The sequence below is a fragment of the Dreissena polymorpha genome, chromosome 4 (assembly GCF_020536995.1).
Source record: "Dreissena polymorpha isolate Duluth1 chromosome 4, UMN_Dpol_1.0, whole genome shotgun sequence".
NCBI classification, from domain to species: domain Eukaryota; kingdom Metazoa; phylum Mollusca; class Bivalvia; order Myida; family Dreissenidae; genus Dreissena; species Dreissena polymorpha.
Window position 1 is genome coordinate 61,749,955 of NC_068358.1, and position 13,645 is coordinate 61,763,599.

Consider the following 13,645-nt stretch of genomic DNA (forward strand, 5'->3'; position numbering starts at 1 on the left):
GCCAAAAAGAGACTCACGCAATAGCTCACTATTAACAGTGTGTGCTCATGTGAACTAAATGTACACAATTACTTATTATGTACTTCTTATTTATTACTTGCAACCACTTTTAATACACTCTTGATAATTTCCTATGGATTTATGGCGTATATTATTTAATAACGCAGCGTATATGGTTTAGCATATATGGGTATTCGACGAGACTTCTAATAAAACTACGTTGTACAGCAACAACAGTAATAACAGCTAGTATTAGCAACCGTACTTCAACAACATAACCTCTGAATTTAAACATTTACGCCATACCTTTCTGTGGTTTGGAATTTTGACAGGTCGACATGTTGAAACACAATCCTGCTAGCAACGCTGCAATGATATTGACACCGCGCACACATCTCATGGTTACTCTAATAACAATATATCCGTGTCTAAAATAACAAGAAATTTAAAATAATAAACTAAAAACAAGCATTTATTTGTTTTCGGTAAACAATGAAAATAATATAACGAAAAGAACGAGCTTTTTGTGCTTACGACTTAATCAGTAAATAAACAGAGGCCCAACCAATGATGGCATCCAGATGTGCGTTCTGAAGCATGGACTAGAACAATAACTATGCATATTTTTGGTATATGCGATAATACTTAAAATACATGTTAAACTGATTGTTTTTAATGGAAGATTAACAAACATACTATTTTACGTAAATGCAGTAATGTTTTTATCAAATGTGAAAGCAGATTTTAAGTTTGATGAAAAACATTAGCGAAAATTGTCAGTTTAATAGTCACCCCTATAATAAATAACATGAAAAACGATTAATGATGAATGATGAATAATGATGATGATGATGATGTTGATGATGATGGTGATGATGATGATGATGATGATGATGAGGATGAGGAGGAGGAGGAGGAGGAGGAGGAGGAGGAGGAGGAGGAGGAGGAGGAGGAGGAGCACGGTATTGTCTTTAACTGGTCGTTTTGAATTTCATTTAATAACAAGATTTAATTGATTGTTCCATGATTGCCTGTTTAATATATTTTAATAAGCATTCCTCATTCATATACATTCATTGGTCTCAAATTTTGAAAATACAATTGTGACATTAAAATCTTATTAACTTACTTGAGGTTTTAAGTTTAGAAAAAGCGCAATTCTATTTATTTTGTTTTGAATACAGAACACCAAGTTCAAGACAAATTAATACCATAAGAACGTTAATTAAAATAGGGTATAGATAACTGTTCAATGTTATCGTTGTCTTATCCTCTCCCCTGCAGATGGGCCTCAAATGGTCGACTCTCAGTTTGAGGAGTTAAAAGTGGTAAGTGTCTGTTTTGTACACAATAAATAACATGTGCTTCATTAACTGCAAATTGAATCAAGGGTCTGTAAACTTCACAAGTTCGCGTCAGTGTAAGCGTATCAGTTTACGCGTGAGAAGCGGTATAACGGGAGCCTAGAGAACGCCCTTATTGCATGTCCTGTAGATCTACCGTTGATTAATACTTGGCAAAATGGTTGATTCTTACAAACTTAAGTGTACTTTTATACAATATACAATAATAAAAACACGACATGAATGAAATTAATTAATAATCCAAAGAGCTAAATGAAGAAACATTTGTGGTAAGTACTTATAGTTGTTTGCAAAAGCATCAGAAAACGATGAATGTAAAAAGCATGATCTTGGTGCATACCATTTTAATGCTCTGTCGTCTATTGACCCGTCGTGATGTTGATATTAACATCAAATTACATAGCTGCATGTAGTGTGCTACACCTCTGCTTCTTGTATATATAATATACCAAGAACTTCGGGAACAACAACTCACAGGATCTATACAAACAGGAAGCATTGCTCAGGACATGAACACACCATCATCTGGTGTGTCATTGGCCTTATAGTCATTGACACACAGACAGACAGGCAGACAGACAGACAGACAGACAGACAGACAGACAGACAGACAGACAGACAGACAGACAGACAGACAGACAGACAGACAGACTGGCAGACAGACAGACAGACAGACACACACACAGACAGACACACACAGAAACACAGACAGACAGATTGACATACAGACAGACAGACTCAGACAGACAGACAGACAGACAGACAGACAGACATACGGACAGACTCAGGCAGACATACAGAGAGATAGACACACACACACATACAGACAAACACGCAGACATACAGACAGACAGACAAACACACACACACAGAAACACAGACAGATTGACAGACAGTCAGACAGACTCAGGCAGACAGACAGACAGACAGACAGACAGACAGACAGACAGACAGACAGACAGACAGACAGACAGACAGACAGAAAGACAGACAGACAGACAGACAGACAGTTTGGTTGACGTAAATTTAGTTTTCGTCATTAACAAAAAGTTAAATGTATATTTCTACATATCCTATTGTCCACGTTAATACAATTCTGTATAGCTCAGTATCATATCCATCGTGTAAACTTATCATAAATACTGTAATAATATGTATTTATTTTATGCTTTCCGGTGGTTTATAGAGATATATCAGTGAATTAAAACTGATACATGTAATTTCACTGTTTCAAACAGTGAAAATTATCAGTGAAAATAATCGATAATTTTCCTATGATCACTCGTGAATTAAAATCGATAATCCACCGAATCCAACAAATATCCTCTATGTGATTTTTACAAATTACAAAATATGCAACTAAATTACTAGGGATTTGCTCAACTAAAATATACAGCTGATTAATAAAATTAATTTAATTAGTAAATGGTACCAACAAATGTAGACGAAACCTATAATCATAGTTCAGTTATTAAAGGGGCCTTTTTACAGATTTTGGCATGTTTTGAAGTTTGTCATTAAATGCTTTATATTAATAAATGTAAACATTGGATACAAAAAGCTCCAGTAACAAATCAAGAATAAAATTAAAAAGAAACAGGTAACCCTCAGCAGGGCTCGAACCACTGACCCCTGTAGTCCTGGAGTCAAAAGCCTACCACTTAGACCACTCGGCCATTCTTCCGAATACAATGGCCGATGTATTTTAAAATTTATAAAAGCAATCCTCGTAGTTTCACAAAATATAAAGACAAACAACAGCATTCTATACATAGATGTTGACGTCACTACGTTATTGTCAACTCTATTTTAAGACGCATCACATTCCCCTGGTTTGGGGAATTATGCTTCCGCCAAAGTAGTTCTGCGAAAGGAATGAAAATAAAAATAATGAAAGAAAAATCGTTTTTATTGTGTGTTTAAAACGGAATGTTGTTAAATGAAATGTTATTTAATTATGTTTAAACGTGAATTTGAATCTCAATTAAGACTGATTATCAGAAGCACGATTACCTGACCTACTTTCGCTTTCACTTTTCACTCGTAAAAGAAGTGCTACCCACAATTCCTTTCGCGTTTGTACACATGTCAGTAAGACCGGTGTGTACACAATGCAACACCAGAACTCTCCAAATTATTAATTCGTTTCGCGTTGCAACGCTTTATAATTTTCGGGTTTTTAAATCGTCAAAAGATGCATATAATGGATATTTTAGAGCATGATAAATGTTCAGTATTACTGTTTCCTCACAAATATCATAACTAAAACGAAAATTTGCGAACCTGAAACAACTTTTTTCAATTTTGTCAATTTACCCAAACGTGAAAAGGCCCCTTTAAAACGTAGAATAGTTAAAAAAAATTACCAGATGCAGAGAAACTAAGTACTAAATATGTCAACATTTACATCCAGAATTACTTTTAATTGGAAAATGCGTTTTGGCTTTACATATAAACCTGCTCAGATTGTGTTTGATTTTTGTTTGAAGTACCCGTAATTTAAAAAAACATACCCGGTACTTAGAGTTTTGTAATAACTTTTTTTTTCGCAGCGAATTGAAGGCTGAACATGTCATTAATAAATGGAACTTGTCTGTAATATCTCTCGCATGACATATTGTGCAGAAGCGCTGAAATATTTCTATATTGGTATGTCTACCTAATTCAGTGGCTAATCGGAGATTCAATTTTCGAAATTTTGACAGACAAATACGCAATTTATTTGGCAAAAAATCAGGATAAGGTTCACATTCAAATGTGCATTTAAAGAATGTGGCGGTTATCAATGAGTTCTGTTATTAGTTGCATGGTACCAAGATTTTGTTGAAATTGACAGAAAATCCGGAAGTATATAACAGTTTCTTCAACATTAAAGCCCAATTGCTTTTGCAATGTTACATAATTTTTAAACGTGCATACAATTTTGATACGCTAATGCTATTTTATTTGTTCATTGTGTGCCGGAACTTGTTTTTTATACCATAGTTTCGGTTTATGTAAAGTGTATGCCTTCCTTGTTCCCTATAAACTCCAATGCCGATACGAGATGATTTGATATATATGAACATTTACTTTTTTTACATGTTTACATTCCAAATCAATAACCTCGTCGAGCCCGTATTTCGCATCCGTTATATAAGGTCGCACACAAGAAGTCGTCGAGAAGTTGACATGCAATAGTAGTTTCAACATTTAGATTGTTTGTACCATACTTTAAAACAGTTAAGGCTTTAAGTCTTTTTCCAACAAGAGCTTCAGCGCTTGGTGAAACTGATCCCGTGTGTTAAAATACTGTCCATAAGTAGTTGGGAGTCATCAATTATAAATATCTTTTCATTTATTAAATGTCAGATTTCCATTGTGAAAAGATGGGAATCTTCCTATAAAGACCATAACTAAAGTGTTGCTGAAATTAACATCAAGCCCCCAATGATATCAATCTTCACTTATTTTTCTAATACTAAGTTTCAGGTCTGTTACAGTCTTGCCGAATATGACTTTATCATCATCTAAAACATAAGTAAAAATATCAAGTGACAGCCATTAAACGGCATTCCAAAATTAACGTATTTAAAAAAAAGAGATGTGTTTGTCAGAAACAGAATGCCCCCTATTGTGCCGCTTTGAAGCCATATATTTAACCTTTGACCTTGAAGGGTGACATTGACATTGAATTTTCTTCACTCAAATTGTGTAACTCCATGTGATACATATGCGTGCCAAATATCAACTTGCTATCTTCAATATTGCAAAAGTTATGGCCAATGTTAAAGTTTTCGGACGGACGCACAGATTGACAGACGGAGTGATGGACAGTTCAACTGCTATATGCCACCCTACCGGGGGCATAAAAACTATCAATGTAATCTAAAATTAGACCAAAAAAGCACAGGTGACATTATTTCTCCTTGTGTGAGTCCCGTCGCACATTTAAAGCTATCCATGTATGAATTACACTGTATAAAAAATCAGTTCACTTGTGAATACATTTCCTTTATGATTGTTACTAATTTGCCGTTCATACTTGCGTTATAAAGCGTAAACCATAGTCCATTTAAACAGAACGAATCGAAACCAGGTTTCATATCAACAGAACAACGGTACAAACGGCTGAACTTGACATTAACAGTGTGTTTAACAATATCAATAAATACACATATTGCGTCAATAGTCGAACGGCTATTGTGGTAACCGAATTGTGCGTCATTAAAAATGTAATTATTTAAATCCAAGTATTCAATCGACTATTTAGAATGCTCATAAAAAGTTTTGACGTGCAGCTTACCAAAGTTATATCCCTATTATCCCTAAATTATGTCGCGCTTGGTCCGGATCATTCTTGTAAAAACAGGCGCAATTAAACCATGAGATCATTCGGTATGGAAATTCCCTGAATTCAGTAGCATAGCATTACACATCATTAACAGACATTATGATTATATAATGAGGCATTTGTTTAACGAATAATCACAGCCACGAGCTTTATTAGGTTTAAGCCGATGGACTACCTTTTTATTTTATCAGTCGTAGTTTGACTATCTAGTTCTTCATATTTTAAGTTATCATTGTTGAAATTATACATGTATACTACATAACTGTTCTGCTTTGGTATGATTTATACTTATTAAAATATTGGGAAATACCTTTGCAAATTCAAATATAGCTAGTGGCAGTAAACTTGAAGAAATTGACAATGACCCGAAAAAAAAATTAAATGACAGTAATGTGTAGTAGTTAAATTGATGTTAACTTGCTCTCAACCCTTAATTTAATGTTTTTAATGGCACAAGATAGAACAATATGCCGAATCACAGTGCAGACTTATGTGCATTGGATGGTGCCTGACATACTGACAAGTAGTTTCTTGATTGTTTACAAAGGATTTCACCTAACTGCAGGTCATTTGTCTGTGATCCCATACACTACACATACATTTGGACCCCACATACATGTTTGAAGAATATATGAAGGAGAAACCAATATATGCAGACATGTTACCCCAGCACTACGTGGACGCTTTTACCAAACCAGACGCCTTTAAATGGGATGGGTATTTGAAATTATTCAGTAAAAAATAGCCGTTATCTACGCTTCTACGCTGCAAGCCTTTTCTGGTGCTTTGTAACCTTTAAATACTTTAGCTCGGTTACGCCCCTTAGTTTGTCGTTTGTCAACGAAATATACAATAACAGCTTAACTTTTAAATCCAGCAAGAAGAGCTTTAATATGTAAACCTTATATAATATTGGATACACTTTACGAATATAACCATGGTAAAAGTCGTTTGATACTGAAAATTAGACTTGCTTTAAAATGAAGCAATAATGATTGTTAGATTTGTAACCGTATTTCGGATTATATGGCTTTTTGGATATGTGGTCTTGACAGTGACAGCATCATAAATAATTATGATTGTTTTTCAGAACTAAAGGAACCTGACATGCGACCACTTAAACGTCGATGGAAACCTTTGGCTGCAGCTGTTACTGTGATCCTGATCCAAATCTGGGTCTTCAGTTGGTGCAACAGAGAGAATGCAGAACATTTTCCTGTGACACTGACAGATGCTCCATTGGACAATCAGAACCTAAAGAATCTCAAGCCATCACTAACTGTGATTTTGCAGGATTTTGATGTCTTTGAAAATACAATTTATGACACTGTGGCATACATAGCAAGAAATTTCACTGATATTGATGTTCTTGTGATATCAGAAACCTTGCCCTATCCACCAGTAAAAGTTCCCAATCTTCAAAATGTGAAACTGATAATTTTAAAGGCTGATCCAGGGACAACATTGAATGCAACTCGTCCAGATTTGAATATTCGATCAAACTTTGTACTTTTTATTCCCGATGGTAGTGTGTTGGACATACATTTTAAAAGATCTTTTAATGTTTTTACTCGTAATTTTGAAGCAGACAAACAGGAAGGCTATGCAACACCAGTGGGCAATGTACAGTTAAGTTGCCGTGGAATAAATTTCAATTTGAAGATGTGGACACTTCATTTTGGTGATATTGTGAAAACTGGAAAGTGTGGCTACATAATTGGTGAACATGGAATACTACTGGAAACTAAACATTTATATGCTGTATCTCAACCACATTTACCATCAACGTTTATATCTCTCTATGCTCAGCTGTCCTTAGTGCAATTCAAATTCACTGTTACTAAAGATCTTCATTTAAGAAAGTTGCCTACCAAACCCAAAAGTCCTCAAGCATTGTGGCAACTGAAACAATTCAAACAAAAATCTGTTCAACAACTGTACCATCAACTTGGAGTAAAGAAGGTTGTTCATGAAAATGAAAAGGTTGATTGGTATGGGTGTCACAAAGAATCCACACGATGTTTCGATACAGTGTATCAAGATATGCCAGAATTCTTGTATCATGGGCGTTGGACACCTCCTTGTTGCCTGAATAATCTTCGTGAAACTTCAAAGCATGTTTTCACCATTTTAGAACGCTGCAAGGTTCGTTATTGGTTGGAAGGCGGAAGTTTGTTGGGCGCGGCAAGATATAGGGACATAATTCCGTGGGACTATGATGTTGATATTGGAATTTATAAAGATGACATAGGGAAATGTACTCAACTTTCAAGGATAGCATTGGAATCATATGTTGATGATGAAGGTTACAAGTGGGAAAAGGCAATAGAGGGAGATTTTTACAGAGTTCAATACAGCGAAGTGAATCATTTGCATGTAGACATTTTCCCTTTTTATTCTAAAAATGGTGTAATGACAAAGGACACCTGGTTTAAGACTCATCGCCAAGATACTGAATTTCCTGAATATTTTTTGACTCCTTTATCTTGGGTAATGTTTGGAGGTATAAATGCCTCGGCCCCTAATCATATCAGAGACTTTCTAGAGTACAAGTTTGGTAAAGGTGTAATTGAAAGTCCAAAGTATCCAAATGCTGAGGTTGTTGTTGGGTAAATCAGGTTTTTTTTTCACCACTTTTTTAGCTCACCTGAGCACAACGTGCTCATGGTGAGCTTTTGTGATCGCCTTTCGTCCGTCGTGCATTGTCCGTTGTGCGACGTCAACATTTGCCTTGTTCACTCTCTAGAGGCCACATTTATTGTCCAATCTTCATGAAATTTGGTCAGAAGACTGGTTTCAATGATATCTTGGATGAGTTCAAAATGGTTACGTTTGCTTGAAAAACATGGCTGCCAAGGGGCGGGGCATTTTTCCTTATATGGCTATATATGGCTATAGTAAAATCTTGTTAACACTCTATAGGCCACATTTATTGTCTGATCTTCATGAAACTTGGTCAGAAGATTCATCCCAATAATATCTTGGACGAGTTAGAAAATGATGCCGGTTGGTTGAAAACATGGCCGCAAGGGGGCGGGGCATTTTTCCTAATATGGCTATAGTAAAACCTTGTTAACACTCTAGAGGCCACATTTATTTTCCGATCTTCATGAAACTTGCTCAGAAGATTTGTCCCACTGATATCTTTGATGAGTTAAAAAATGGTAACCTTTGCTTGAAAAACATGGCTGCCAAGGGGCGGGGCATTTTTCCTAATATGGCTATAGTAAAATCTTGTTAACATTCTAGAGGCCACATTTATTGTCCAATCTTAATGAAACTTGGTCAGAAGATTAATCCAAATAATTTCTTGGACGAGTTCGAAAATGATGCCGGTTGGTTGAAAAACATGGCCGCCAAGGGGCGGGGCATTTTTCCTTATATGGCTATACTAAAACCTTGTTAACACTCTACAGGCCACATTTATTGTCCAATCTTGATGAAATATGGTCAGAAGATTTGTCTTAATGATATCTTGGATGAGTTTGAAAATGGTTACGTTTGCTTGAATAACATGGATGCCAAGGGGCGGGGCATTTTTCCTTATATGGCTATTTTAGGCTGTGGTAAAATCTTGTTAACACTCTAGAGGCCACATTTATAGTCTGATCTTCATGAAACTTGGTCAGATCTTGGATGAGTTCAACAATGGTTTTGGTTGCTTTTAAAACATGGCCACCAGAGGCTGGGCATTTTTCCTTATATGGCTATATATGGCCTTGTTAACACTCTAGAGGCCACATTTATTGTCCAATCTTCATGAAATTTGGTCAGAAGATTGGTCTCAATGATATCTTGGATGAGATCGAAAATAATTATGTTTGCTTGAAAAAAATGGCTTCCAAGGGGCGGGGCATTTTACCTCATATGGCTTTAGTAAAATCTTGTTAACACTCTAGAGGCCACATTTACTGTCCGATCTTCATGAAACTTGGTCAGAAGATTCATCCCGATAATATCTTGGATGAGTTCAAAAATGATGCCGTTTGGTTGAAAAACATGGCTGCCAGGGGGCAGGGCATTTTTCCTTATATGGCTATAGTTAAACCTTGTTAACACTCTAGAGGCCACATTTATTTTCCGATCTTCGTGAAACTTGGTCAGCAGATTTGTCCCAATAATATCTTGTTATCTCAGGTAAGCGACTTTGGGCCTTTCAGGCCCTCTTGTTTCTTCCATTTATCAGCACATTCACAAAGTTAAAAATTATGCCTTTTAGCTCACCTGAGCACAAGATGTGGAAGGCGAGTATTTTAATCTTCCTTTGTCTGGCATTGTCATGTGGTGTGCGGTCTGCGTTGTCACATTTATGATCTTGAAGAAACTTGGTCAGAATGTTTATCGTGAGAACGTCTAGGTCAAGTAGAATGTGGTTCACATGAGTCCAAAATCTACGTCATTAGGTCTTGATTAGAAAAAATATTGTTACCATTCTAGAGACCACATTTATGAGACGATCTTTATTCAAATTGGTCAAAATATTTATGTTTACATTTTCAAGGCTCTGTTCGAATCTGGGGTCATGTGGGTTACCAGGTCAAATCTAAGGAAACCTGGTAACCTGTGTAGAGGCCACATATATAACTCAATCTTGATGGAACTTATGAGTAAGAAATGTACTTTGTGTTGAGTAAGCCTGTATTGGTTTACATAAGTATAAGAATACCCGAGATTTTGTGTAACCATCTTGTTTGCCTAATTACATTTGCTACATGGTACCCCGCAGTAAAATTATGTTTGTATGTCACTTTGTACAACACCAGTCACTGAAAAAGGATTTGCTTAAAAGGGCCATGATTCTGCATTTTTTTGCAGCAATACTGTTACATGTAGTTGCTTCCTTTATCAAAAGGTCCTGATTGGATCACCACTCTGTAAGTTTTCTCAAGACCCTCCCCCCTTTCAGGAGACTATAAATACTAGCTCTGCCCAGTAACTGACTCTTGTGTATAAAACTGATAAATCTATTGATTTTTTTCTTGTTTTGTTTTGTAGAGAAGGTTTTTAAACATGGTCTTCATTTATAATTATTTACTGTTTTCCAACAATTACAAGGTACCTGTATTACATAAACAGATATTTGCTCTAATCAGCTGACTTATTTAATAAGAGCATGGTCATAAACAACACAGAAATCCCCAACCTTGTTTATTTTGTAGTTCCTTCTTAAGTACTCTTTAGTTATTGCAGGATGCAGATTTTAATTTTCAATTATTTATGTTATTCATAGAAACCACAATTTTTTTAAAGGTCAAAACAGACAGAGAGACACATATAACAAGATGTGCTTTTTATGGGACTAACAATATCATGACAGTCTTGTTTAAATATAAGAAATGAAAAGTTTCAATAAAACCTTCACTATTACTATTTCAATGGATGGAAATTCTATACCTTGTACTTTTATTTTATTAAAATTACCATGTCATGCATATTCACAATAAATGTATTAAAAAAACACCATATATAATGTGGAAACTGCTTTTCTTATGCGCAGTATTGTTGTGACTGTTTAGTTTGTAAATGTAACATGGACTGAACATAATTATGTTGTTTTGTCTGTAATTTGAAGATTTCTATAGAAAATCTTAGTGATACACAAGTAAATACTAAGCACCTGGTCCTTATTAAAATGAAAAACAAGCAGAAATAAACATAAATATAAACACCTTGACCATTTCTTGTCTGTTATTGTTTTATGTAAAACACCATCAGTTGGTGAAACAGTTTCAAAAGTAGTGCACAAAATAAACTAGGCAATCCTCAAGACACCTATATCCGTTTCTGAGATCTAAGTAGTAATTTAGATTTTGAGCTCCTTTGACTGACCCAGCCTTCTTCACTTTGACCCAAAGATCTCAACATTGTGGCCAAGTTCGATGACAAACCCTCAATCAATAAATGAGATCAGTGCTCCAGCAAAGATTTGAAAAGGGCAGGAGGGGGGGGGGGGCTATTTTGTCTAAAAGCACTTTGAAGGGCGCAGTTTTTTGTCAAAAGGGCACTTTCAAGTGCCCAGTCATATCCGGAATGCTCCTGTTGGATAATCATTTTTTTAGCTCACCTGAGCACAATGTGCTCATGGTGAGCTTTTGTGATCGCCTTTTGTCCGTCGTCCGTTGTGCGCCGTCAACATTTGCCTTCTTAACACTCTAGAGGCCACATTGATTGTCCAATCTTCATGAAAATTGGTCAAAAGATTGGTCTCAATGATATCTTGGATGAGTTCGAAAATGGTAACGTTCGCTTGAAAAACATGGCTGCCAAGGGGCGGGGCATTTTTCCTTATATGGCTATAGTAAAACCTTGTTAACACTCTAAAAGGCCACATTTATTGTCCAATCTTCATGAAACTTATTCAGAATATTCATCCCAATAATATCTTGGACGAGTTAGAAAATGATGCCAGTTGGTTGAAAAACATGGCCGCCAGGGGGCGGGGCATTTTTCCTTATATGGCTTTAGTAAAACCTTGTTAACACTCTAGAGGCCACATTTATTGTCCAATCATCATGAAAACTTGGTCTGAAGATTTGTCCCAATGATATCTTGGACAAGTTCGAAAATGGTTCAGGTTGCTTTAAAAACATGGCCACCAGGGGGCGGGGCATTTTTCCTTATATTGCTTTATATGGCTTTAATAAAACCTTGTTAATACTCTAGAGGCCACATTTATTGTCCCATCTTCATGAAACTTGGTCAGTAGATTTGTCCTAATGATATCTTGGAAGAGTTAGAAAATGGTTTCGGTTGGTTTCCGTATTATTAACCCATGTAAATAAAATGTCTACAATGAGTAATAAATAAATATCAATGTTATACGAGATTAAAAATTATAACATGTCTCAAGCTTTTTTTTTTGAGAAATAAAAGGGCGGGACGGGGCCTTGGAAGGCAGGGCTTTGGAAGGGCAGGCGGGACACCCTTCCATTTAAGCCTAGCTGGGGCACTGTGAGATACAAGAGACTAAGTTTCACCGTGACCTTAAGCTGGCGTGTATGACCCTTTTGCATATTGTCTCAATGACAACATTGTAACCAACTGTCATTACAATACCTCAATGTTTAAGAGAAGATATGGAACAGATACAAAAAATTAATAGGGGCTCAAACTCTTAACCTTCAAGAATGATCTTCAACTTGAGCAGGAGTGTCTGCCTTCTGCATTTTATCTCAATGGCCTTAACATTTTAGGCAAACTTAATGAAAATAATCAATAAAAAGGTATAGGACATATGGAGCATACACAAAAATGGGGGCTCAAACCTTTGAAATTGAAGTATGTCCTTGAGCTGATGTGACGGACTGACCTGCCTTCTGCACATTGTCTCAATGACCTTAACTCTTTACCACTTAAGATACATATTTTGATGCATGTGTAGTCCCATAGAAATAAAATTCAATTAAAGACCTTTCTTACTAAAATTAATTCAAGTTTTTAAGGCTTCATTTCCAACCCTAGGATACCAACAAACACACTAACAGACTGCGAGTTACTTTATGCTGTTTGCGCATAGCCATTTTCACTATGCTTCTGAGTGGGAAGGCGTTAACATAACAGCCAAGTTTTATGAAAATCTTTCAAGGGAGATAGAGCACAGTCATGACAATTAAAGCTTAATCATTTAGCCTTGAGAAGTACAACCTTGACTTTCAGATAGCCATGCCTGATTCATGCCTTCTGCACAACATCCCAAAAACCCTCAATATTTGGGGAATGTTGATGAAAATTATTCTGTCAAAGGGTAAGTGAGACATGGGTTGGACACCAAAAAAGTATAAATAGACTTAATAGAGGGATGTATATTGGGGATTCCTATAGTACTCCTACCACCTTGTGCTCGGGGATAAAAAAAACAAACTTAATGTAAACTGCAATAGCTTTAGAAATTGGTTTAACATATGATCAAAAACCATGTCTTTTTCAGACTTTATTTGGATTTAAAGGG

General features: G+C 36.0%; 2 protein-coding genes across 3 annotated transcripts in view; one reads left to right on the forward strand and one right to left on the reverse strand.

Annotated features, from left to right (window-relative positions):
• LOC127877488 (cartilage oligomeric matrix protein-like) overlaps nucleotides 1–439 on the reverse strand; it is a 43,576-nt gene extending 43,137 nt beyond the window's left edge. Inside the window, exon 1 of the mRNA XM_052423420.1 lies at nucleotides 307–439. Within this exon, the coding sequence (XP_052279380.1) occupies nucleotides 307–400 (94 nt within the window). The 5' untranslated portion in view covers nucleotides 401–439. The remainder of the gene's footprint in view (nucleotides 1–306) is intronic.
• Nucleotides 440–6,513: 6,074 nt separating this feature from the next.
• Nucleotides 6,514–11,371, forward strand: LOC127877493 (ribitol 5-phosphate transferase FKRP-like). Of its 2 annotated transcripts, none has more exons than XM_052423431.1 (2): nucleotides 6,514–6,637; nucleotides 6,788–11,371. In XM_052423431.1, the coding sequence occupies exon 2, from the start codon at nucleotides 6,805–6,807 to the stop codon at nucleotides 8,308–8,310; it is 1,506 nt and encodes a 501-aa protein (XP_052279391.1). In that variant the 5' UTR covers nucleotides 6,514–6,637; nucleotides 6,788–6,804; the 3' UTR covers nucleotides 8,311–11,371. The 2 variants fall into 2 exon arrangements, with proteins under 2 accessions (XP_052279391.1, XP_052279392.1); XM_052423432.1 differs by having other exon boundaries at nucleotides 6,519–6,592.
• The last annotated feature ends 2,274 nt before the right edge of the window (nucleotides 11,372–13,645 follow it).

Bases quoted from the DNA above. Each gene is read 5' to 3' on its own strand.
- LOC127877493 (XM_052423431.1), top strand. From the start codon at position 6,805: ATGCGACCACTTAAACGTCGATGGAAACCTTTGGCTGCAGCTGTTACT.